This window comes from Notolabrus celidotus, chromosome 5, assembly GCF_009762535.1.
Source record: "Notolabrus celidotus isolate fNotCel1 chromosome 5, fNotCel1.pri, whole genome shotgun sequence".
NCBI lineage: Eukaryota > Metazoa > Chordata > Actinopteri > Labriformes > Labridae > Notolabrus > Notolabrus celidotus.
In genome coordinates, this window is record NC_048276.1 from 7875238 (window position 1) to 7901659 (window position 26422).

General features: G+C 40.8%; 1 protein-coding gene across 1 annotated transcript in view; it reads left to right on the forward strand.

Annotated features, from left to right (window-relative positions):
- nbeaa (neurobeachin a) overlaps positions 1 to 26422 on the forward strand; it is a 146774-nt gene that overhangs the window by 80977 nt on the left and 39375 nt on the right. The window contains exons 9-22 of the mRNA XM_034684399.1: positions 230 to 427; positions 2735 to 2868; positions 3481 to 3589; positions 7100 to 7252; positions 10068 to 10236; positions 17317 to 17396; positions 17722 to 17784; positions 18188 to 18285; positions 20043 to 20135; positions 22445 to 22553; positions 22676 to 22757; positions 23044 to 23167; positions 23276 to 23468; positions 25521 to 26207. Of these exons, the coding sequence (XP_034540290.1) occupies positions 230 to 427; positions 2735 to 2868; positions 3481 to 3589; positions 7100 to 7252; positions 10068 to 10236; positions 17317 to 17396; positions 17722 to 17784; positions 18188 to 18285; positions 20043 to 20135; positions 22445 to 22553; positions 22676 to 22757; positions 23044 to 23167; positions 23276 to 23468; positions 25521 to 26207 (2292 nt within the window). The remainder of the gene's footprint in view (positions 1 to 229; positions 428 to 2734; positions 2869 to 3480; positions 3590 to 7099; positions 7253 to 10067; positions 10237 to 17316; positions 17397 to 17721; positions 17785 to 18187; positions 18286 to 20042; positions 20136 to 22444; positions 22554 to 22675; positions 22758 to 23043; positions 23168 to 23275; positions 23469 to 25520; positions 26208 to 26422) is intronic.

Genomic DNA, 26422 nt, shown 5'->3' on the forward strand with positions numbered 1-26422 from the left:
AATGCTGTGTTGTTTACACTCGGCTCATGCTGCAATTAAGCAGACTCCATTTTGGGTGCTGAACTTGTACACAAAGGCAAGCGCTCACACACACACACACACACACACACACACACACACACACACACACACACACACACTGACACACACACTTCTCTCAACAAGTCATCCGTCTCAAAGTTTTTCAAACACGCCCCTGCTCTGACGCCTTCTTTCTCCTTCTCCGCAGAGCACCTTCAAGTTCAAGTCAGAAAGCGACATCCACCTGGCCGAGCACCACAAGCAGGTGCTGTACGACGGCAAGCTGGCCAGCTCCATCTCCTTCACCTACAACGCCAAGGCAACAGACGCCCAGCTGTGCCTGGAGTCGTCGCCCAGGGAAAACCCCTCCATCTTTGTCCACTCCCCACACGCGCTCATGCTGCAGGTCAGTCTGGTTGAGTTGTCTGGGTGTCTCAAATATATCACGTCTTTACTTCTGTAATCAGTCATGTGTGAACAATTGAGGTGAACTTAAATATTTTTAGACTTCTTTGTCATGGGCTAACACACCTGAGCAAATAGACTCAGAGACAAATCTGTTGTATTTATCTAGCTCTGGGTTCTATAGATGTTTGCCCGGACAGAAGCTCGCTGCAGCTCACTGCAGTGTTTGATTCTTGAATGAGTCCCTCAGCTGTTCCTTTAACTCTTTGCTTGTGAGGATATTTCCTGCACAATGGTTGTATTTAAGCAAATATCTCTTTTAGAAACTTCATTCAAAGATGATTGTGCAATTACTTGCTAATGATGTTTTTTCCTTGTTACTCATCTCAGCATTCTTATTTTCCTACCCTCCTTTTCCAGCTGGGTAAAAAAAAAATTTGAACCAAAGATCTTGGTGACAATGATTTTAATCCACCGTTACAAAGGGAGCAATTTAGTCAATTGACTCAACTTAAGTTGCTTAGTTGGGGTTCCACAATCATCTTTTGTATGAGCTCAGTTTGACGACTTAAGACATGACAAGTAAGAGATAACACACGGTGAGCAGGTTGTTGTTGCAGATTGGAGTTGGTCGAGTTTTTAACCCCTCCTTCTCTTTCCTCCTGATTCCCTCTCTTTTATTGGTTTTCCCTCCACAAACAACAAACATCAAATGAACAAGACTTCTATCTGCTTGTTGAACTATGATTGATTAGTAGTAGTGAGTCCATCAGAGTCCGTGATCAGAGCCATGTCCTTAGCTACAGATTGCTCTTCATACAGGTCTGCTCTAAGAAATAGCAGACCACTGCTTTGAAATGTTGCAATATAATAACCAATCAGAACCAAGAACGTAGCTCTGCTGTTTAAGAAAACCATAGACTTCATAAGTAATGGACGTAGTATACGTGACGTTACCTATCTGCTTCTGAAGCGCTGTTTTGAAGCCAATCGTTGGCGGGAGCCATATTGGAAATGTTGAACCCAACATAACTGCTGTTGAGCTAGTGTGACGTAAAGAGGCGGGCTTTGAGCCTCCTCGCCAACAGCTACAACGTTCCCGTCTGTCAATCAAGTCAGCTGTGCCTCTCATAATGGGAAACTTGTAATCTTAATATCTTTGAAATTGCCACGTTATGAAAAAATTTGCACCCCGTACAGTGTGTGCCGATCGAGAAATGAGCCATCCAGACTACACTCGTCTTTTGTACCAGGCTGTAAACATGTTTATTTCTGCTGTAAAGATCAGCTTTTTTGAATGGGTGTGTATGTGGTTTCTGTTACTTCCAGAGACAGCCTCAAGCAGACACTCCAGGAACTGCAGTTTTTAACACTTCCGCATTAGCTTCAATTCTCGCGGCCGGAGATTGCCGCTTGAATAAAACAGGCTAATACACAGTCTCACAGGAGCCATTTATGATGCTACAGAAAATGTAACTTTTGGCATAGAAAGAATTAAGTCAAATTATGTATGTTTCTTGGAAGATTCCAGAAATATGTTACTAAATTCTATTTTTTATACAACCTCTGAAACTTCAGATGGATCCAATTCTATGTAACCAAGCTTATAGTAGAAAGATGTCACACTGTGAAGACTCAACAAGTACCTCAACGCTGAAATCAGGCTCACTCTGGGATTCAAATCCCATGTTATTATTCTTTTTATCTTTTTGCCCCTTTTTTGCCTTTATTAATTGACAGGACAACTGATGAGGGACAGGAAGTGTGGGGAGCAGAGAGTTGGGGGAGACATGCAGCAAATAGTAGAAGCCGGGAGTTGAACCTGCGGCCACTGCAACAAGAACTTTAGCCTTTGTATATGGGGCGTGCTTAGGTCGCTAAATAAGCCAGCGCCGCCTCAGAAAAAGTATTTTCTAACATAATATGGGAGTTGAGGGACACCTTTGGCCTAGCGGTCTAAGCTGTCAGCCAATGGCACCCCTCAACTCCCAAGTTATGCTAGAAAATACTTTTTCTTGGGCGCCTTTGGCCTAGAAAGTTTAGTGTGTGCCCCCATATGGGTTGCTGTTTGAACTCCCGGCCTCTACTATTTTCTGCATGTCTTCCCCCACTCTCTGCTCCCCACATCCCCCCTCTCTCTCCAGCTGTCCTATCAAATAAAAGCAAAAATGACCAGAGAATTCAACTTTAAAAAAAGAAAATACTTTGTTGTTTTGTTTCAATAAAGAAGTGGAATTCAATCCTTGTGTCTGTGTGGATGTAGAGAATCTGCCTCTTTCTGTACTAACAGCATATTTCCGTCCCTCAGGATGTGAAGGCCATTGTTACCCACTCCATCCACAGTGCCATCCACTCTATAGGAGGCATCCAGGTCCTGTTCCCCCTGTTTGCCCAGCTGGACTACAAACAGCTCAATGACAGCAGTGTGGACACCACAGTCTGGTGAGTGGTCCACAACATTATGTAGAAAGTAGGGAAACAAACAATATGAAGTATATCAAGTGCAGTGGACACAAAATCCAAGAATGCACGCTTTGTTTTATGAGCAACATCAAGTGCAATTGATCCTTAAATTAACCCCAGAAACAGGAGGAGAAAGACAAAGTGATGAAATGAGACTGTAAGGGACATTACATGAAGATGAATCTACTGTGTGTGAGAGTTTTTTTCCATCAGAAGACAATTATGCTGCAGGCGAGAAATAACTGATTATAGAGAGTAGGGATGTAAGTGTGAAAGAGAGAGAGGAGTTATGTGGTTTTTACCCCAGGGCGATGAGCAGCTCAGGCTTTCTTGATCAGCAGATCAGGGAGTCTGTGTTCTTCATGCTCTAAGATCGTCCCGATACTGCTACATCACATGATCCCTGATGCACTTACATATCAGGCTGCATCTCCTCATCATGTTAGCTGCAGTCGTATAATTTGTCAAAAGTCACCACAGGAAGATAACAATAACAAACGGAAACACATTAGCTTATTGAAAATAATACATCAGAAGCGTCCCGTGTATCATTCCTGAAATATGTGTTTGCATTGTGTGTGTGTGTCGCAGTGCCACTCTGCTGGCGTTCCTGGTGGAGCTGTTGAAGAGCTCGGTGGCCATGCAGGAGCAGATGCTGGGAGGGAAGGGCTTTCTGGTGATTGGATACCTCCTGGAGAAGGTCAGTACACAAGGCCTTCAGAACGATGAGGTTTATTTGTTGTTGGGTAAACAAGGAGAGCAACCTTGACCTGACCAAAGCCTCCTGTTAGTTTTCCAAGGTGTTCACTAACGTAACAACATGCTCTCTTCATGGCTCATGTTTGGCTGCTGTATCGTGGAGACCGTAGTTTATGGTGTTTCAGATGATTTTGTCCGTCTCATTTAGGCAAGGCAGCTTTATTTGTATAGCGCATTTCATACACGAGGGCAACTCAATGTGCTTTACATTAAAACATTAAAAGCATTGGAGACATTCAGACGAGCATAAAAGAACACAATTAAAATGACAAATATGATAAAACAAAAAAGAAAAGGAAAATTAGAAATATATTAAAAATTACATTAAAATTTTAATTTAAAGTGAGTTAAAATGAGCTAAGATAGGAAGGCAGTGGCAAATAAAAAAGGTCTTAGTCTTTGATTTAAAAGAGGTGAGAGTTGGAGCAGACCTGCAGCTTTCAGGGAGTGTGTTCCAGATATGTGGTGCATAATGACTAAATGCTGCTTCACCATGTTTCCTTCTGACTCTTGGGACTGAAAGCAGACCAGTACCTGATGACCTCAGAGGTCGAGGTGGTTCATAAAGTAGCAGCAGATCAGCAATGTATTTTGGGCCTAAACCATTCAGTGCTTTATAAACCATCAGCAGGATTTTAAAGTCTATTCTCTGATAGACAGGAAGCCAGTGTAGGGATCTAAGAACTGGAGTGATGTAGTCTACTTTTTTGGTCCTTGTTAGGACTCGAGCAGCAGCATTCTGTATGAGCTGCAGCCGTCTGATGGACTTTTTAGGGAGTCCTGTAAAGACCCCGTTACAGTAGTCTAGTCTGCTAAAGATAAATGCATGGACGAGTTTTTCTGCATCCTGCTGAGACATAAGTCCTTTAATCCTTGATATATTCTTAAGGTGATAGTAGGCTGGCTTTGTAATTGTCTGCTGAAATTAAGGTCTGAGTCTATGACTACACCAAGGTTTCTGGCTTGGTTTGAACATTTCACCTGTGCACATTGGAGCTGAGCAGTAACCTTTAACCTTTCCTCCTCGGCTCCAAAAACAATCATTTCAGTTTTTTCTTTGTTTAACTGAAGAAAGTTCTGGCTCGTCCAGTCATTGATTTGTTCAATGCATTTACTCAGTGTTTGTATGGGACTATAATCCCCTGGTGACATGGTGATGTAAATGTGTGTGTCATCTGCATAGCTATGGTATTTTATTTTGTTGTTTCGTATTATCTGACCTAAGGGGAGCATGTAGATGTTGAATAGCAGAGGCCCCAGAATGGATCCCTGAGGTACTCCACATACGATTTTTCATCCGCTCAGATGTGTATTTACCTATAGACACAAAATAGTCCCGTAGTAATAGTTTAAGTGAAGTATGCAAAACAACAGACTTTCCTCTCTGTGTAGCGGCATGCAGATAAGCAACAACTCAAACTACAGCCTCCAAAATGATCACACCTTTACATCAACACCTCTCTAACACAACAGCAAGAATAATTTGTGTCTTAATTCAACTACTTTTGGAGTTTAATATAGCCACAGCCGGAGATGTCAGTTTCAAATGTGCAAAAAGAAGTTCAATATTCTGTTGTTGGTGTAAATGAATGACATTACACCTCCGTCGACTGATAACACAGGCACCTGAGATGATGCAACACAAAACATAATGCAGCAGGTAATTAAACAGATGCCTCATGTGCTGTAATGTAGCCTCACAGTTCATTAAATACATAATATTTTAAAAAGGCTTTCCTTTAGAACTGTAAGAGTCTGATCTCACTTAAAATGTTCACCCACTTACAGGGACGCATTTGACTTCTGAATCTTCTGTCATTAAAGTGTCAATCAGTTACCACAGCATCTATATTGTACTATAGAAGCAGTTACATCTGGTTTCATACATAGTAAGGAACCATTGCTGTTGTTTTTATTCACATCTGTTAAAGATAACCAAGTATTAAACATACGTTTTTTTTGTTGAGCACACAAAAATAAAACATTAATGAAACAAAACAAGACTTTAATCAAAAACATTCTGCTATGTTAAGGAAATTATCGATGTAGTATTAGGTTAGGTTTCAAGCTTATCCATATACATCAATATTGGATCCTAGATGCTGTTAAATAATGTTCTTAGACTCTCTCAGTGAATATTTCATCTTTTCCTTTTGTGTATCATTTCTTTTATTCACATTTAACATTATACACATGAACACCAAAACAAACAAACAAGCAATAAAACAGGAAAACACAGGAGACAATTAAATTAACAGTAACCCAAAAAAACAAACAAACAAACAAAAAAAGGATCAACAAACAGAACAAACAAATAAAAAAATAAAAAATAAATAAAAAAGGGCTTTTACAGTCACTAACTCTCTCCTCACACCGACAAGCTCGACCTCTATAATTTCATAATTTTTTTCTTCTTTGAATAAATGTTAGCTGTTAAAGAAATAATAAATCCAAACAACATAAAACCTTTAATCACAAATCAAATTCTGCACTTCTCTCACTAAAACTTATGAACTAAGTGCGTGTAATACTTTACCCCACATGTTTTCAAAATGAAATATTTTGTTCTTTTCAAAGGCTAATGATTTTTCCAACATGAAATAATATTGCAGTTCGTACTCCAGTGTTTAAGTGAGGGAGGATATGTAGCTTTCCAGTGTTTTAAAATAACTTTCTTAAATACAATAGAGGAAAAAAGAATAACCTAGCTTTGTTGATATCTTACTCTTACATGTGACATATGTGAAGTGCAATAAATCACTCAGGCACAGGGACGCTTTGGGAGGACTTCCAATGTAGTCGTATTCTTCTGTGTGAAAGCACTGTTGTAAAAGCAATGCTGTCTTTTTGTCTCCTTCACATTGTGCAGTGATCTTTATCCATATACCGTCCCCCAGTTCATGAACTATTGGACTCTCCAACTGATGATCTTTAACTTTGCACAGGAAGTACTATCGTTAACTCTTTGTTGAGCACAGTTCCAACTACCATCACCATTGTTGGTTTTATTGAAGTTTAGTTAATTTATTAAACACATTAATGCAAAATACAAGGCACATAGAGAAGATGTAAAAGAACACGTGTGGGTTAAGAAGGAACAGAAATGGTTAATATTAAGACCACGCCAAACAAAAGACGGATTAAAAGGTAATCCTAAACCACCAGAATGAGGCTAAACTGACTAGAGCAGGCGTCCCCAGGTCAAACAAAGGCCAGAAATAATCATACAAAAGCATCAAGACAAGCTCAGTGTCAGAGGTCAATGCATGAAAGAGAGCAGAATAGAAATTCAACAGTGAAATTAAACAAAAAAAGGAAGTGAGAGATGTTGACAATATCACAGCACTCTCATTTCAAAGTTAATGGAAAGTTAAAACAACAATATGCCTGCATGAACATATTGTATGTCTGGTTGAATCACAGCTAATGTTTCCTCATCTCTTTTGTCCAGTCATCACGAGTCCACATCACCCGGGCGGTACTTGAACAGTTCTTGTCCTTTGCCAAGTATCTGGATGGTTTACCTCACGGAGCGCCGCTCCTCAAACAGCTCTGTGACCATGTCCTCTTCAACGCTGCCATCTGGATTCACACCCCTGCCAAGGTCTGTTTACTCCGGTGTATCTACTGAATGTATGTGTGTGTGTCTGTTTGTGTGACCTTGCTACAAAAAACAATGGCCTGAAGAAGAAAACAGGCATGACATACAGAGGGAGTTTTCTGAATGTCAGAAAGACTGAGGCAAGCAAGAAGCATTAACCAAGAGGAAGGAGGGACTGATATCTTAATGCCCTTTTCAATAATGAAACAAAGGACATCGCAGGACACAGTGGGAGGAGCTAACACATCATGCAGGGAAAGGACAGCGCATGCAAGCTAAGGAAACAAGCGAGAAGAAGTGACATTTGAAGAGACCCTGGGATGGGAGAGGGATGTGTAGTTCCTCCTCTCCTTCTCCCTCTCTCTTTCTCTCTCTCTGAACTAGATGTGAATGTTCCTGGCATTCCCGCAGGGCAGTCAGCTCTCCTCCTCCTCCATTATTTTCAGAACTTCCTGACTCCCTGTCTTCTTCCCTTTGACCCCGTGATGTGATTGGCTCCTGGGTAAAGCAGCAGCGCTCTCCAGGGTGTGCTGGAGTTAAGACAGGTGACGTGTCTGAGCTGCTGTTGCTGCTGCTGCTTTGCAGAATTAGGAGGATGTGAGAGTCAGAATCCAACACAGCCTCAGTGTCTAGACTTTGTGATTGCCTGGTTTCAGTTTTACCCTTTAATTGAGTGATGTTGCAGCAAATTAAGATTAACTGCTCATAAAAATTACCACAATTCAGTAGGGACATAAAGAGAACAAAACATGCATAATAAGTGTATCCAGTAATGGCACACACAGCGGCTTGCCTCAAATGTACCTCTCTGACTCCCACTCTTCTCTGTTATTGTCCCCTTCTTTGGCAAGGATAGCCTTGGTCATGCTTAGGACGTAACAAAAGATTCAAGTTCTTCACATCTGGATTTCAATCAGGAGAGACACAATTTGAATATTAAAGGTTATTTATTACAACTGAATGAATGATGGAACTTGACAGATATCTGATTAGCCAATGACAGCTCTGGAGCATGCAGCTGGAAGCAGGTGAGCTATTGAATGAGGGAGAGAGAGTTAAACAACTGCTGTGATTGCTTATAGTCTTCCTGTCTGAACTTTTGCTAGAGCTACATTTCACTGTCTATCAATCATAAAGTTTCCCCTTCTTTAAGCCTTTTAGAATGCACGTATAGTTCTTCTGAGACAGAAGAGGGATAAAACCAGATCTGGCAACCCTATAAACAGCTTCAGTGAAAGAGCTCTCAAACGGCTGTGGCTCAGTGGGTAGAGTTGGTCGTCTATCAATCGGCAGGTTGGCGGTTCGATCCCAGTGTCCTTGAGCAAGACACTGAACCCAGAATTGCTCCCTCTGTTGTTCAGAGGTGTGTGAATGTGAAGGAATGAGATTAGCTAACACTGATGGTCCCTTACTATAGCAGCCTCTACCATCAGTGAGTGAATGGGTATGAATGGGTGAATGTGACATGTAGTGTAAAAGCGCTTTGAGTGGTCAGAAAGACTAGAAAAGTGCTATATAAGTACAAGTCCACTTACCAAACCCCCTAACAAACCAGCTTGGTTTCCAAGCAAGTTCACAAGCCCAACTTAAATATATATTTATATATATATATTTTGAAGTTATATTTTTGGGCATTTTCACCTTTAATGGACAGGACAGCTGAAGAGAAACAGGAAATGAGGGAAGTAGAGAGTCCAGGAAGACATGCAGCCATTGGTCGAGGCTGGAATTGAACCTGCATCTCTGCAATGAAGGCTCTGGCCTCTGTATATAGGGGGCGCGCTTAGACCACTAGGCTATCAGCGCCCCACAACTTAGACATTTAACTTCAAACTGAACCATTTTAAGTCATAATATATTTTTTTTATTTGGGGTTTTATTAGTTGATTCATTTCTTACTTACCTTATTTTTCTCCTCAGTGTTTTATATCATCATGTTGTATTTATGCAAATTAAATTTCCCATCAGTTTATGATACTGTAAAGCACTTCTTTGCATGATCTTCACAAGTATGATATCTTGACTCTAAGAAAAAGACTGGACTTGTTTTGTTAAAGTATTCAAATTTTCATTTTATACTATTTTAATATGATAAATTCTGAGGAGGAGTTTCTTTCAATCGACTGTTCAGACTTTGAGGAATTTCAGCAGCAGCCAAACCTGCTACAGATCAACACAACAGCCTCAAATGGTGAAATATAATATGATATAATGAAACCGTTTAAGTGCTCTCTCCATTCTAGATGATCTGCGATGCGGTTCGGTCAGGCTGCACTGCTCTGCTAATTTTCATCTGCTTAAACAGAGCTTCCTCGTTAGGGCCGGTCCTTAGTGCCACGGTCACCGTAATGAGCTCGGAGATTTGCGAGCGTGCTGCAGACTCGAATCTGTGCACGGCCGCTGGAGAGGATCGGTTAGAGGAATATTACAAGAGGGGAAAAAAAGGAACAGCAGGAGGCAGGAAGAAGGAAATGAGCAATCAGTGAGCGCCCTCCTTTAAATGTCAGCGCTGCGTAAAGGAGCCCCTCACATGCCTGACGGCTTCAGGCGCAGAAACATCAAAAAATAACACAAAGCAGAGAGTAAACTTGGTGCGTTTGCAGGAGGGAAGTCTCCTCCTGTTCCCCTGTGGCTGTCTTTTCACAATAAAAGTGCTTTCTGTTTGACAGCAGGAACACACAGAGAAGATTTGTGTCTGCCCAGCAGGCAGCTGACAGTTTGTGTTTGTCCATCAATCTATGTGTGTGGGTGTTTATGTGTGTATAAACCTTTATGTTTAAACGGCTGCGGCTCTGTGTGTTTGTGTTTGTGCATATAGGTCCAGCTCTCCCTCTACACATACCTGTCATCGGAGTTCATCGGCACAGCCACCATCTACACCACCATCCGTCGTGTGGGCACCGTCCTGCAGCTGATGCACACCCTCAAGTACTATTACTGGGCCATCAACCCGCTGGAGTGCAGCGGAATCAGCCCGAAAGGTCTAGGTATGTTTACACATGCACACACAGATACTCATTCCTGTCTTGTTTTTGTTTTTGTCACTGTTATTTGATTTCTACTCAACATACACTACCAGTCAAAAGTTTGGACACACCTTCTCATTCAATTTAATTATTTTCAACATTGTAGATTAATATTGAAGACATCAAAACTATGAAATAATCTGGTTTTGCCATAATCTGGATTACAACAGTAGTCAAATAGGGCTATCCATTGTGTGCTAACCCTACCTCTGAACAACACAACTGATGGTCTCAAACACATTAAGAAGGCAAGTCATTCCACAAATGAACTCTTGACAAGGCTCATGTTAATTAGAAACCATTCCAGGAGACCACTTCATGAAGCAGACTGAGAGAATACCAGGAGTGTGCAAAGCTGTCATGAAGGAAAAAGGGGGCTACTTTACAGAATCTAAAATATAAAACATATTCTGCTTTGTTTAACACTTTTTTGTTAATTAAATAATTCAATATATATGTTTTTTCATAGTTTTGATGTCTTTGGTATTAATCTACAGTGTTTCAAATAATTAAAATAAACACAAACCCTTGAATGAGACGGTGTTTCCAAACTTTTGACTGGTAGTGTACTCAATATCATTTAATTCCCCTTGTTACTGACTCTTACAACAATTTCTCATGTCATTGTAGTCATGTCAGTTGAAAGTCCCCATCATATTCTCACAGAGCCATCCCCTTATCTTCCTATGAATACCCAGCGTACGATATAATAAGGATCTGAAGCCTTTCCCATTGTATGGCTCTCACACGAGGACATATTTCACTGTCACATTCACACCTGAGAGCAAATTAAGGTGACATACGATCCAGCCGTAGTGCTTGTAAGACGGTCGTACAGTGTCTGAATTGCCTCTCTGACACTGTACTACACTCCAACTCTCTGAAACACACCGCTCAACTAGAGAGGCAGTGTTTTTCAGGGGTGCTGGGATGATCTGAGATCTCTTTTTCTTGCACCGTCATCCACGCGTCTCCTGACCTGGTCTGAAAACATGATAGAAATAAATCCAACACCCCCCAAAGCTCTTCAAAAGAAGGCTCTCTATGAATGCAGTCTATCCTTCTTAAATGAAGCATTCCTGGATTAAGGCCTCCTCACACATTTTTTACATACATTGTTTTGTATGCCACAGTCACACTGCGCCATAGAATTAAAGAGGTCATGTACAAGAGGTTCCAGACTATTCACAAGTCAAGTACAAGCTCTATGTTTCAACTGAGACTAATTCATTTCAGACACCACGCAGTAATCATCACATTTATGCTCCTGTTGACGCTTCCTTTGTTTCATTGACTGCATCAGAATACCCTGACCCCTGTGGAGCTGTGTTAGCTAACAGGTTCATTTAAAACTGTCTTTTTGTCTGCAGATAAAAAGGAAAATACATGATGTAACAGAGCTGATCACCTTTTATGTTCTAACTTTGGAGATTTTTTTTCAGTGTTTTGGTGAATAGAAGATTTTTTGGTTTCATAACAACCAGCTTATCAGAATTTAAAGACCTTAATTCAAGGCCTTCTTTTAGTACATTTTTCATATCAATTCATTCTGCCTTTAATCTGCAGAACTCATAATAACACAGAAAATAAGACATGGTTCAGTTATCATAGACGTCTTTAAGGTGAGGAATCAGTTTAAGCCAAAAGCTGAAAACAACCTGCTGAAGATGATAACCTATGATAATTAAAAAAGCTTTATTAGATATGTCAGGTTAGGGACGCTGGTGGCCTAGCAGTCTAAGCGCCCCACATACAAAGGGTATAGTCCTCGTTGCAGAGGTTGCCTGTTCGACTCCCAACCGCTACCATGTACTGCATGTCTTCCCCCCTCTCTACTCCCCACATTTCTTGTCTCTCTTCAGCTGTCCTATCATAAAGGCAAAAATCCTTTCGGTCCTGTCCAGTCAATAGGTGTACCTTGGTTTACTCACATTTCAAAAAGAGTGTGAGCAAAACTGAGACAAAGAGAGACAAGGACGAAGGAAAGTCAGGATAAAAGAAAGAGAAAAAGAAACAAGTGTGTGTGCTGAGAAAGACTTTCAAAATAAAAGCAGTAAAATGTAGTCGATTGTTAAATCAGACACAAAAAGGTGATGAGCAAAAAATCTGATGCTAAAATCTCCTGATACAAGTTTCTTTAAAGGAAGGATTTGATGCTTTTGTTGTGGCCCTCTTCAATCAATCAATCTTTATTTATAAAGTGCCAAATCACAACAAACGCTATCTCAAGACACTTTTACAAACAGAGCAGGTCTAGACCCAATAACAAGACTCGGTCTGATCTCATCTTAATCCACCATGAGCATTGCACCTTGCAGTATTTAGCTAGTTACAGCGACAAGGAAAAACTTCCTTCTAACGGGCAGAAACCTCCAGCAGGACTAGACTCATGTTAGACACACAGCTGCCTCTTGATCATAGGCTGTATTTTTGTTCTTTTTTAGATGGAGGTGAATAAGTTCATGGAACCAAAAACATTTCATCCTCCTCAAAAGAACACTTTGTGTAGAAAACATCGATTTACTGTTTGGTATGAAGTTATGCTCATGCACATCCTTCAGTCAGTGCACTCTTGAATACAGGGTATTTGGAAACAGCACTCTAAAAGGTTTGTCTCTGTTTGAAAAAAAGCAGCTGATGTGCAGCACATCACATTCCAAACAGCGCTCAGAGCTGAAATCAGATTTGGTATTTTCCCTGCCTTTGTGAATCAGCAGAGAACAGTGTTAGCTGCACAGCGGAGCTCCAGAAAGGTCGGAGCAGGCCTTTTTTCACTTTAATCAACCTCTCCTTTTTCCCCCCGCGACCCTGCGCCGGCGATGAGTGCGCATCCGATGTTGCCATGGCAACAGACCGGTTTGATTGGCAGATCCAAGGGAGCTTTTTGAATTTCTAATCGAGTGTCTGTCTGGCTTCCCTTTTCTGTTTGGCGATATTGCCGTTTGACTGCTGGGATTTGGCTTCATAAAGAAGCGCTGATAACAGTAGCAATTAGCCTCAGACACATACTAATGGCTGTTCAAAGCTAAAGGATAATGCTAGATGGGGTTTAGAAGTCTGCATGCGTGTGCACTTGACTACTCTATAAGAGGGTGATACGCATTGATAGAATACATTTTGCATAATAATAGCAGATATTTGGATCATGCAGAAGGCTTACAGATGAAAATATTTTGGACTTAACCCTCCGTCTGAAGTAATGATGTTAATCCAAGCAGCAGGTATTAATAATACAAAGCTTTTCTCCAAGCTCTCCTCTTATTTTACAGCTTAGACCATTTCATGTTGTGGATGAATTGCTTTTGAAGAGTAATGAATGCACCTCAGGCCTTTTGCATTCGGCAGGTAGATTGCTTTTGAACTCTGCAGCTGAATTAAAACACAGTGAGAGCGGTAATTAAACGGCTTCCATTGAATGAAACAAGAATTATTCTGCAAAAACAAATAACGGCATAAATATTAATGTCAGCGTTTATTTTTTACATTTTTTATGAGCTTTTTTTGGAAAGTTTCAGCCCCCCAACCTCATTAATGGAATTGTTTTTATGCATTATGTTTTACTTTAATGTCAAAACCTGACTTGTCTTTTTGTTTCATAAGTAATCTTAACCCCAAGTAGAAAAACAAAAAGGATGCAAAAGAAATGCAGCAATTTGTAGTATATTTAGTTCAAAGCAGAGTGTATGCGTGTGCTTAGTTTTTCAAAGGTGCCTAAATTGTTAGTGCAAACCCAACAGTGTCCTTGCATACTCGCATTCAGACCCATAACTTGAATAGATTCATTAAAAACAGCCTCCTCTCAGGTTGTCACTATCTGGCAGGAAAACAGTGTTTTCACAGTGACTAAATGAAACCGTTGAGTCAGATTAGGATGAAATAAAAAAGCTTGTGAGGAAGAAAATAAAAAATTAAGAAGTAAAAGATGATAATTAAAGCTGCCCCTGAGAAGCAGCTTGCATGTAAGCCTGATTCAAAACTTCTGCTGAGACCCAAAAGACACTTTGATTTGAAGGTCGCACTCACACACGTGCAGCTGCTGCAGCCGTGCCCCCGTTTGACACAGAGTGGCTGCGTAACCGTGATGGATGGTGAGTGTCACCACCCTGCAACGTGAACCAGCTTGACAGGTAAAAGGATGATGGATCACAGGGGACCATTTCGGTGTCATGTTTGGGTTTCCACAAAGCCCTACACCCTCGTATGATTCAAGGGCAGCTGTGCCTGGTAAAGATTCAGAGTAAGAAGCCTCATATCTTCCTCCTGTTTTTGATGTTTCTGTTTGCTCATTTACGCTAGGGTCGATTATCTGTTCAAATGCTCTAAGAGTCTGAGTCTAGTTTCATTGAGCTTACAATAAGTACTGTTTTGCAGTTTCAGTACTTTCCCTTTTGTTGCTCGCATAAAATCCGGCTGATTCCAAACATCCTGACGCAGCAGAGTGTGCGGTGGCAAAAAGCACACAAGCTGGACATCATAAATGTTTATTGTGGCCTTATAAACCCCAAAAACCTCTGTTGGGAATGTAGAATGCTGATGAGGACAGGTAGCTTGTGAAGTTTATTGTGTGCTGTCCATTTGTTTGGTGTTGATATCTGTAGAGGAGTAGTTAAAGGAGGGGAGGGAGTGACAGAGGCTGTTAAAGGAAAAATGCACTTGTATCACCAACCTCTATCTAAAGCTGATTCCTTTTCAGACCATTTGACACAAGTGTATCATTTGGCTGTGGTCTGGAGAGGGTTAATTGCAGTCTTAAGACTCAAAGTTATCAAGCTAACAAGTTAACACCTCAAAGGGAGTCAAGTACATTTCAACACCAAAATACCAATTAAGATATCAGAGCTGTCACTTCTTTCTTTCGCATATGAAAGGGGCCTAAGTGGTAGATTTTAAGATGTAGAGTGAGGCTTTTGAGCCTCAGCTGAAGTTAAATTTAACATCAATAAATAAGAATATGTGTGCAGCATTGGAGTCCAAAAGAAAAATCCTTATGAAGACAACAAAGTGTATCATATATTGTTTTTTGTTGTGTAGTGTCCTGTCTTGTCGTGTCAATTTGTACCGTATCATGATATATCTCACTATAGAATCTTACTGTAATGTATTGTATTGTTTCCTATTGATCAGATTGTCTAGTATATTATTGTATCATATCCCATCATATTGTAACAAATTGCACAGCACCATATGAGTTATATTGCATCATATTTTATCTTTGTATCATTCCCTGTCATATCCTATCACATCATCTGACACAGTCGCAGCAGATGGCTGTTCAACATGAGTCTGGTTCTGCTCGAGGTGTCTGCCTGTAATAAGGATGTTTTTTTTAGTAGCTGCTAAAACTCCCTAAATACTGCGATTCTTTGCTGGTGGATTAAGATTGAATCTTATCTTATTGCTGCATATTTGTAGATAATATAACAAAGAGTTCCATCTGGATGGTAATGTATGGTATATCCTACTGTCCCGTACTATACAGTATTACAATATATCGTATCGTATCATTAAGATTCGTGCTGTTCCTTGGCGTTCCGGGCAGCACTGTGCCCTGTCGTGTCGTTTCGTGTCATGTCATATCATATTGTATTGTCACATACTGTGTCGTGCCTGGTCATGTTGTTCCGTATCATTCCGTGGCATGTTGTGGATTAAGATAGGTCAAGGTTGAATCTTATCTTAATGCTAATGTGACAAAGAGTATGGTCTGGACCTGCTTTTGAATGTATGCCAAAGCTTGATCCATAAAGCAACTGGACTGGTAGAAATTCTTGAAGACGTTTCACCTCCCCTCCGAAAGGCTTCTTCAGTTGTGACCAGACTGGGGAAGACCTCGAAGATATAAGCCACTAACAGTCGTGGGTGTGTCCAGGAGTCACAAAGGGTCCTAAGTGGGGTCGTTAATCTAGTTTCTGTTAGTCGTCCTGTACCTCCTGACAATCGTTAACCTAGTTCTTGACAGTCGTTAGGGTGATGGGTCAGCTGTGAGTCGTTGGAGTCACATGGTCTCTGGTGTGAGTATGGTCTTACCTGTTTTGACAGAGAATTCAAAACAGCATTGTATGTAGGAGACAAATGGTGTCTTAGTCCACCACCTCTGTTAAGATAAGGGTGTCCAGTCTGGTCAGAACTGAAGAAGCCTTTCGGAGGAGAGGTGAAACGTCTTCAAGAATTTGTACCAGTCCAGTTGTCTTACGGATCAAGCTTTGGATTACCATGACCTGGATGACTGAGAACCTTCACAGACATTTTGAATGTATGGTATCATATCCTGTCCTCGTGGCAGGACAGGACACAATATGATCCGACACGACAAGACATGGCACGGCGGGGCTTGATGCGATACGATACAATATGATATCATATGTTATGATACCGTATAGTCTGGGACCACAGGATGTGCTGACTCGTGTTGTGTTGTATCGTGTCATCTCTCATTATTTCATACTGTATCATATTTCATGTACCTGGTGGCTCATAAAGCACGCATTCAAAGGTAACAGAGAACAAATGAATGCTTCAACAATGCCGTTAGATGTCGCAACTTTTATAAATAGGCAATGACATCACTCCTGACATGAAGAACTGCTTGTGCTCTGCCTCAGATGCTTTGGTGTTTTCAGCCTGATTATTTCTTTGTAGCCCTGCACAGCAAACAAGTGATGGAGTGCCAGAGCTCTAAAGTTTATACAGTGGATTACACACTGCCTGTTTGGTTTGGATCATTTGGACCATCAATCACGTTTTTGTAAATTGCCATGTCTTTGCTGTAATCAGTCAGATTAGTACAACTATAAAATATCCAGATTGCTGAATTGCCTCTGGAGTTAATGGAAGTGATTTTCAGTTTACACTTCTATCATAGAGAGAGTGAATGTGGGTGTGTTGACATGTTTTTCTCTGCTCTCCAGGAAGCCTAATAAAACCTAATATCAGTTAACAGTGGAGCTTATTTAGACGAATCCACAGACTGATCATTATCGTCCATAAAAGATCGATTTTTTAACAGGAAATTACTCTTTTTGTTTGTGTTTGTTTGTTTAGACGGACCACGACCATCCCAGAAGGAGATCATCTCGCTCCGAGCCTTCATGCTCCTCTTCCTCAAACAGCTCATACTAAAGGTACAGCCAACAAAATGGATTAAAATCTTTACCACATAGCTCCAGTAGCAAGAAATCACTTTCTCCAGTGTGTCCTCTGTTCTTTGTGTCCCTGCCTGGGGCCGCTGGCTTAATCTGAAATGTGTGTGTGGAGAATCACATCAAAGACCAGCCGCCTGAAAGAAGCTCGGCAGCTTTTGTGTTTATGCAGGCTTGTATTGATTTGGGCTACATTTATATGTGTGTGTGAGAGAGAGATGAGCCAAGAACAGGATTAATGAAGTCATTTAAGGTTAAGGAGGCAAAAACAATCAAAGATCTTACGTGTTTTCGTGTGTTTCCACAGGATCGGGGAGTAAAGGAGGACGAGCTACAGAGCATTCTTAACTACCTGCTGACCATGCATGAGGTAAACACAAACTTTTATGTCTCAAAATAAAAGACTTGAGAGAGAAAGAGGGATACAGAGAGAGACAGTGAGAGCAGGGCGAGAGGAGCTGGTGGCAAAATGTGCATTATAATTTGTAGGCTGCAGTTACGGTCCACTTAAAGGAGTGAGAGAGTGAGTCAGCTCGGGCGCTGTGACAGCATGAAGAATGGTGCAACAATGGAGTGAACAGAGTGTACTCTTCTGATACAATTACAGCTATTCTTGCTCTGATATACCACCTGCTCCTCCACAACCTCACTTCCCCCCGTCCATCCTTACAACTCCTCTCTTTGTCCTCTTAACCCTTGCATTGATCTGTCCATTCAGGCTTCATCTGTCTGCTGCATTCACCTGTTCACCCGTGTCTTTCTTCTCTCTGCAGGATGAGAATATCCATGATGTACTCCAGCTGCTGGTGGCTCTTATGTCTGAACATCCTGCGTCTATGATCCCGGCGTTTGACCAGAGGAATGGAATAAGGTGAATGTTACTAGGTTGGATGAAAAGAGAGATCCCTGTCATATAGAAGAAGTGTCTATCTGCACACATTTTGTTAAACCTTTTTCATGTATGCATATTTTAAATAACAGGTCACCATAATATATTAAAATTTTGAGTCTCACAATGCAGGAAAAAAACCTGGCCTTCATTAATTTCTCAGCTTCTGTCTTTTTCCTTTAATTATTTTATATTACAAAAACAAAACCCTCTGCTTTCTTCTAAAAGGGTTTTTGCAACCATATGCTATAAATGCTTTAACTGTAGGGTTGAATCATCATCTGTGTAGTTGTACAATTAGAGAACTGATGCTACATAAATTAAGGCTTCATCCAGGCTGCGTTATTTTCAGAGGGTGGACTCAAACTGAGCCGGGAAACCCCCAAAAGCACAACTAGACGTGAATGCTTTTCAGTTGCTATGGTAAAACCTTCAATTGCTGGAGCACTACTCTGCAAGCGGGGTGTTTTTCTCATAATTGAAGTACTTATTTGTCCTCTGAGTGCAACCCTTTTAACAAAATGATCATTCAGCTTATGTGTGGCTTAATTTGAGGATGTTGGTCGTGATTATCAGAAAGGAAGGAAGGTTCATTCAAGACAGAAGATCTCTGCTTTTCCTTCATCTCAGATTGTATAACTCCTTCATTGACATAAGATACGATCAACTTCATTGATCCCCATTGGGGGACATTTCTTTGTTAAAGCAGTTTACAGCAAGAGACGGGAATACAACACTATACTTACAAAGTTAAAATAGAATAATTATTTCCAACCCCAACTTGGTCTTATTTATTTGTTATTTAAAAGGACCATGCATATTAATTAACACTTCTGTAAATATGCCAGACTTAGCCAAAAGGCTAGTTTACATCTGTTGTCCCTTGCCAGATGTTCAAAAGGCTCCCTAAAAAGATCAAGATTAAACAAAGATAAAATAGGGTAAAATAAGATCAGAATAAGAAGGTAGAGGAGAAACCAAGACACAAACAAACAAACAAACAAACAAAAAAGAGAAGAAAAGAAAAGTACAAATAGCACCATACGATTAAAGATGACTAAAAGCTACATAAGGACATGATATGACAGTCTTTGAGAAAGTGTCCATGGACATAAAATACATGGAGCAAGACAATCAGGAAGCAGCAATAAGGAAATGTTAAAGAAGACACATGCAGACACAACAGGACACTGGTCTCTGGTCTCAGCAGATGTGTGTCTAACATGAGTCTGGTCCTGCTGGAGGTTTCTGCCTGTTAAAGGAAGTTTGTCCTTGCCGCTGTAACTTGCTAAATGCTGCAAAGTGCTCTGCTCATGGTGGATTAACATGAGATCAGGCTGAGTCCTGTCTGTAGGAGGGGACTGGATCTTATCCTGTCTTGATGTTGGGTCTTTGTTAATAATAGAACATAGAGTACGGTCTAAACCTGCTCTGTATGTGAAGCATCGTGTGATTTGGCGCTATACAAATAAAGATTGATTGATTGATAAAATATAGCAAATATATACACTTTATACTATGGACACTTCCTACTTGTGCATAGTTTAGTTATTGCACCATGTTGCTGAACACACACAGTATGTACCATGATGATATGATGAAGTGAATGATGCAGTGAGCAGATCACAGGAAAATACAGAGTTGGTTACTGAATAATTGCAAAGCAATGATAAGAGATGTTTCGAGTATCTGCACATGTCTCTAACATGTTGTCATTGTGTCTGTGTGACATATTACAGGGTAATCTGCAAACTCCTCGCCTCTAAAAGTGAGAGCATCCGGGTTCAAGCCCTCAAAGTCCTGGGTTACTTCCTCAAGCACCTCGGTCACAAGTCAGTACTTCTTTGTCTCTCTGTCTGCCTGATTCCTTTGTCTGCTTCTCGCTTGAACGATGTCACTGAAAATAAGAAGGCACTTAAGCACTTCTTCTTATTTCCCTGTCACAACTACAACACAAATCCTGTTTATGTCTGGAAGTGAGAAAAACACACTGCAGTCAAAACTGAAAAACTACAGCAGCTCAGCCTCCAGTGAGCCTCAGAAGATCTGTTTGTTTGTGAATGTGTGTGTGTGTGTGTGTACACGCAAAAGATAATGTCCTCATCATCACGTCCAGGCGGAATAATCATCTCGACAGCGTGCACTGGCAGTGAGGAGGAACCTTGATGAGCAGCAATGAATGCTGGGGGATTTATGCATCCCGTGTGACATACACACGTCTTGCTGCACGACATGGGAGCAGGCTGTTAAACTGCACCTGAGCCCTGCACCTTGACTCCCCGCCTAGTTCACATCTGCTCCAACCAAACGCCCTTTTAACTTCATATGCATCTTTAAAACCCACTGTAGGAGCCATGAAGGATTTGAGTGTTTATAGTGTCTTATTTTGAGGTTTAAGGGAGGTTATTGTTTGTATATATTTTTTGTGGTGTTATTTTTGTTGTTTGTTTACGATGTGGTTTATTGTGGGGTCAGTTAATTAGATTGTTTACAGGTTACGTGTTAGGGGCGGGATTATTCTGTTCATCTGGGCCACCTGTTTTCTTTTGTTTGGAGGTAGAGAGAGGGGGTGAGCTGGGTCTCCATACTTTTTGTTGACCGCTATTTTAACTGTTTTAACTATTTTAACTATTTTTGCTATTTTTGCTCATTTTGCTATATTCGCTTTTTTTGTTACCATTTTTGGATTATTTCGCTCATTTAGATATTTTTGCTATTTTTTTTTTACTATTTTTGCTACTTTCGCTTATTTTGATCACTTAGCTATTTTTACTATTTTCGCTTCTTTCACTTATTTAGCTATTTTTCACCATTTTAAATATTTTTGCTATTTTTGCTATTTTCACTTATTTCGCTTATTTAGCTATTTTTTGCTATTTTCGCTCATTTCGATCGCTCAGCTATTTTTTGCTATTTTCGCTTATTTAGCTTATTTAGCTATTTTTCACTATTTTAACTATTTTTGCTATTTTCGCTCGTTTAGCTATTTTTGCTATTTTTACTTTTTTTGTTAATATTTTTGGCTTATTTCGCTTATTTAGTTTTTTTTGCTATTTTCGCTAATTTTGTTTATTTCGCTCACTTTGCTTTTTTTTGCTATTTTTGATAAATATATATTTTTTACTTAACTATTTGTGCTATTTTTGCTATTTTTGCTTATTTCGCTCACTTAGATTTTTTTTGGTATTTTTACTATTTTCGCTTATTTCACCCATTTAGCTATTTTTCCCCATTTTCACTATTTTCCGCTTTTTTGCACTGTTTTCTCTGTTTTCTCTATATTCTTTTGGTCACTTTAATCACTTGTTTGTGCACTTTATTATGAGTTAATTATTCTTTTTCGTTATAAAAGGTTAAACTTACTTTTTTGTACATCAGTGATTTTTGCTTTTAGCGCGTCAGACACTTTAGTAGGCCTAACCTCAGCCTCTCAGCAGCTTTCGGCTCTTTGTAGTCGCTACACCTACGGGAATCCAATATTCATCCAGATAGCAACTGATCCATACTGTAAACATTGTCTTATTTGAAAGACAATACAATGTACATGTTTTTTTTAGTGGTACATAGTGTTTAAATTCATCAAGCATAACCTATTTACATGAAGTCCTGATGATTTGAGGCTTAAAAAGGCTGGAAAAAAAAGTGTCTGCTTTAATTATGGCAGACAGTCTCCCTCTGACATGTTGTGTTATTCATCTCCTAGATCAAAATGAAACCTGAATCATACTGGGTTTCTACACCCTCATTCTTTGATTTGATGTTATCTCTAAAGCCACACTTACCAAGCCAATCAATCCCCAACTAATTTTTTCCAAAACACTCAAGGTTAGTCCTCTCTCTTTTCTGATCATATCAAGTCGAAGCCTCTTGGACGCACGATTCACCCATTGGCAAGGTTACTAATTTGCAGCCTTCTGAATGTTACCTCAGTGACTCCTGCAGGGTTGCTGTTCTCTTTATGCCTTCCATTAATTTCTCTTGTTAGTATTCATCTCTCGTTCTCTTTGGTCCCATCAAAACTGACAGGACCACATGGTGCCAATATCAGACTGTCATCCTGCTCGTGACAATCACTGTCAATTTCAACTGTCATAAATTATGTTATGAATGCCAAGCTTTCTCTCTGCGTGTGTATGTGCAGGAGGAAGGTGGAGATCATGCACACACACAGCCTGTTCACGCTGCTGGGAGAGAGGCTGATGATGCACACCAACACCGTCTCCATCACCACCTACAATACCCTTTACGAGGTATGTGACTGTGAAGTGAAGTGGCGCCCTTTTTTAGTCCGTTATGAGACATCAGGATTCTGTCATTGTCATGGCGTGTTACTGACAGCTATAAAACTATGTGTGTTTGTGTGTGTGTGCAGATTCTTACAGAGCAGGTGTGCACTCAGGTGGTTCACAAACCCCACCCAGAACCCGACTCCACTGTCAAAATCCAGAATCCAAGTAAGTGCAGGAACAAAGCAGCTGTGTCTGTCTGTCTTTGAGCGTTCCCTCGTCTGTCAATAACACCGTGTTGTTTTAATACGAGTAAACAAACAACAAAGCATGAACTCAGAAGCTGCTTCCGCCTCTTGCTTATTGATCTGCCTGGCACCCTCCTCTCCTTCTCTCATTTTCGTCTCATTTAAAAACACTTTTTGTGTATTTGTTTCTCCTCCTCTCTAATCACTTTCTTCATCCTCCTCTTCTTCCTCTCCCTATTACCTGATCTCTTCTGCCTCCCACCCAGTGATTTTAAAGGTAGTGGCCACCCTGCTGAAGAACTCGTCCCCCAGTGCTGAGCTAATGGAAGTGAGAAGACTCTTCCTCTCCGACATGATCAAACTCTTCAGTAACAGCCGTGAAAACAGGCGGTAAGAGCACAAAAACATGCATATTAAGTCATTTGCTTCTTGCAGTTGTTGCTGTTGTTTTTTTAAATTAGGCTCACGCTCACATGTAGCTTTTGTGTTGTCTTCCAGCTGCTTGCTGCAGTGCTCTGTGTGGCAGGATTGGATGTTCTCCCTCGGATACATCAACCCCAAGAATCCAGAGGAGCAGAAAATAACTGAGATGGTGTACAACATCTTTAGGATCCTGCTCTACCATGCCATCAAATACGAATGGGGAGGGTGGAGGGTCTGGGTTGATACCCTCTCCATCGCACATTCTAAGGTGAGCCTGATTACGAACAGAAGCACAGACATATCACTCTGTCTAATGTGCCCTTCCTCTCATTAATGGTTTCAACCTGCTATATTTCCCTTAGAATTCTAAATTCAGACATGTTTAATTTAACACCCCTCAAGCATCAGATTGTTTGTAACACTTTGTTTTGCACTTGCAGTCAGCAATCATACATGAATCCTTGAATAAGAAGACAGGATTACAAATTCCTCCATCTAGAGGAGTCTCTTCGCACCAGAATGCCGTGCAGCCACGTCTTATTTGATTTCCTTCCAGGACTTTCATTTTGTTTAGTATCAAACTGTTAGTTCACACCAAAACTGCAATGAAAATGTATAAATCAAGCAATCTTTATTTATATAGTGCCAAATCACAGCGAATGTTATCTAAAAACAGAGCAGGTCTAGACTGTACTCTGTGTTATATTATTAACAAAGACCCACATCAAGACAGGATAAGATCCAGTCCCATCTTACAGACAGGACTCAGTCTGATCTCATCCTAATCGACCATGAGCAGAGCACTTTGCAGCATTTAGCAAGTTACAGTGGCAAGGACAAACTTCCTTTAACAGGCAGAAACCTCCAGCAGGACCAGACTCATGTTAGACACACATCTGCTGAGACCGAGTTGGGGTTGGATAGAGGGATAGAGGAGAATAAGAAAGAAAGAGAGAGATGATAGTGGTGAGACAGATAGTAGGAGATGACTCAGAGGAACCTACGAGACAAGGGAGCTCAGGGACTCCAGAAAGGTCTATGGTTAGTTAGTTTAGGGGTTCCCAAAGTGTGTCTCACGACCCGTCGTGAGATGTCCTCCAGGATGTCCTCCTGTCCTCCAGGATGTATTTTCTTTTTTAAGTTATTTAGAAAAAGTACATTTTACCCATTACAGCAAAAAATATCAACAAAAATAGAAGCTAAATTTTAAATAAAACCTTGAAAATAGAAAATGTAATTAATTTTCTGCCTTTCTTTTTGCCGGATGACTCCTAAGTTTAGGGGTACTGAACAGTTAATTATCAAAAGCATCAGTAGCAGCAGGTTAATTCATAACAGCACAGGCAACACAGACACATGCTCATATAGGTAGGCTAATTTTCTGCAGACCAGCTACATTAAGCCACATTAAATCACCTTGAGGGGTCAGTGGGGGTCGCAAGTCTTTGGCACCAAAGTTTGGGAACCCCTGAGTTAGTTAATCGGACATGGAGAGTTAAAGTAAGATATAGTGGGGATCCCAGTGTGTCAGTTTCCCCTGGCAGTCTAAGCCTATAGCAGCAGAACTAAGAGCTGGTCCAAGCCTGAGCCAGCTGTATCAAAAAGGAAAGTTTTAATCCTCCTCTTGTACCGTCTGTTTTGGGATGTTTTTAAGTGGAAATCAGGGATACTAATGAACCCTAAAGTAGCATGGTTATAAATAGATACTGAATAATAATAATAAAGTCAATACTTGCTTAAATCCGCTCATGATCACAGATCACAGAGCACGCTGGTAAAAGCTGTTGGAGGATCTTTCTTCCTCTTAGCACATACTTGATTTTGAATGTCATTATGCTACTAGCGAATTAGCCAAACCTCACTGAAGTAGGGAGAGACTCCTGTTGATGATTTCCCTCCATGACAGCTTATTTAAAATGCATTCCATAAATGAAGACGTAAACTGATGATATTGATTAGAAGATATTGATGAGTGAAGCAATTATTGATTTGTAAATACAGACTTTTTTTAAATGTCGTTTTCCTTCATTGACCTGTAACATATTGACTAATGTGTCATTACAGGTATTGTTTTTAATTTCGATCAGCACTGTTCAGTGTTCAGTGGTGGGAATCAAAGTCAGCTGTTTTTTAAAGGTAGTGGAAAAGAAAGAGCTCATTATGGATCACGGTGTTAGAGCTCCGTTAGGCTAGTGTCCCAGTTTTATCCAAACGATGATTTATTCGCAGCATAAGGTCTCCTAATGGAGGAGATATTGATCTAAAGGTTAACTTGTGTTCTGATCACGTCACCACTGACATTAATCGCTCTCTGTCACAGGTGACCTACGAAGCCCACAAAGAGTATCTGGCAAAGATGTATGAAGAGTACCAGCGACAGGAGGAGGAGAACATGAAGAAGGGGAAGAAAGGCTCCGTCTCCACCATCTCTGGGCTTTCTGCTGCGCCTGCCCCTGTCGTAAACGGCAACCTGGAGATTGATGACAACTCCCAAACACAGACGCCTGAGAGCGAGGCGGAGTACAGCGAGGGTGCCGGCGGGGATTCGCGCAATCTCCTCGCTGAAGGCGCCGTAAAGCGACCAAACGGAGAGGCGCTGACACCCGGGGAGCAGAGCGCAGCTCCAGGGGTGAGGGTGGAAGTCCACGACTTGCTGGTGGACATTAAAGCAGAGAAGGTAGAGGCCACAGAGGTGAAGCTGGATGACTTGGACTTGTCTCCAGAAGGCCTCAGTGGGAATGTAAGCGGACAGGGTGGAGGTGGGATGGAGAACGGACCTCTAGTGGAGGTGGACTCTCTCCTGGATAGTGCGTACTGTGCTGTGGTTCAAAACCTAAATGGGACTCTGGCGCCTAAAGAGGACACGCCAGGCTCAGGGGTGGGGATTGGGACGAGTTTGGGGCTTTCTGGAGTCAGCCTGGAGGACGATGGGAACATGGGACCGCTTATTACGCTGGCGGACGAGAAGGACAGCGTCCCGAGCAACAATGGATTTCTCTTCAGCAAGGTAGGAATGAAAAGGATTGTTACTGAAAATCTTATCTCTGGAGACACATTTTCCCCTGCCAATGGAGACCATAATAAGCAGACAAAAGAGAAGTTGTTGCTGCTGACTTGTTGTTTTTCTCCTGAGTCCATAAACACACAAAGGACTAGGAGGAAATAAAGCTAGTAGCAGTCCAATCAAAAATGCTACATATTGCTGGATAATTTAACAAGAAC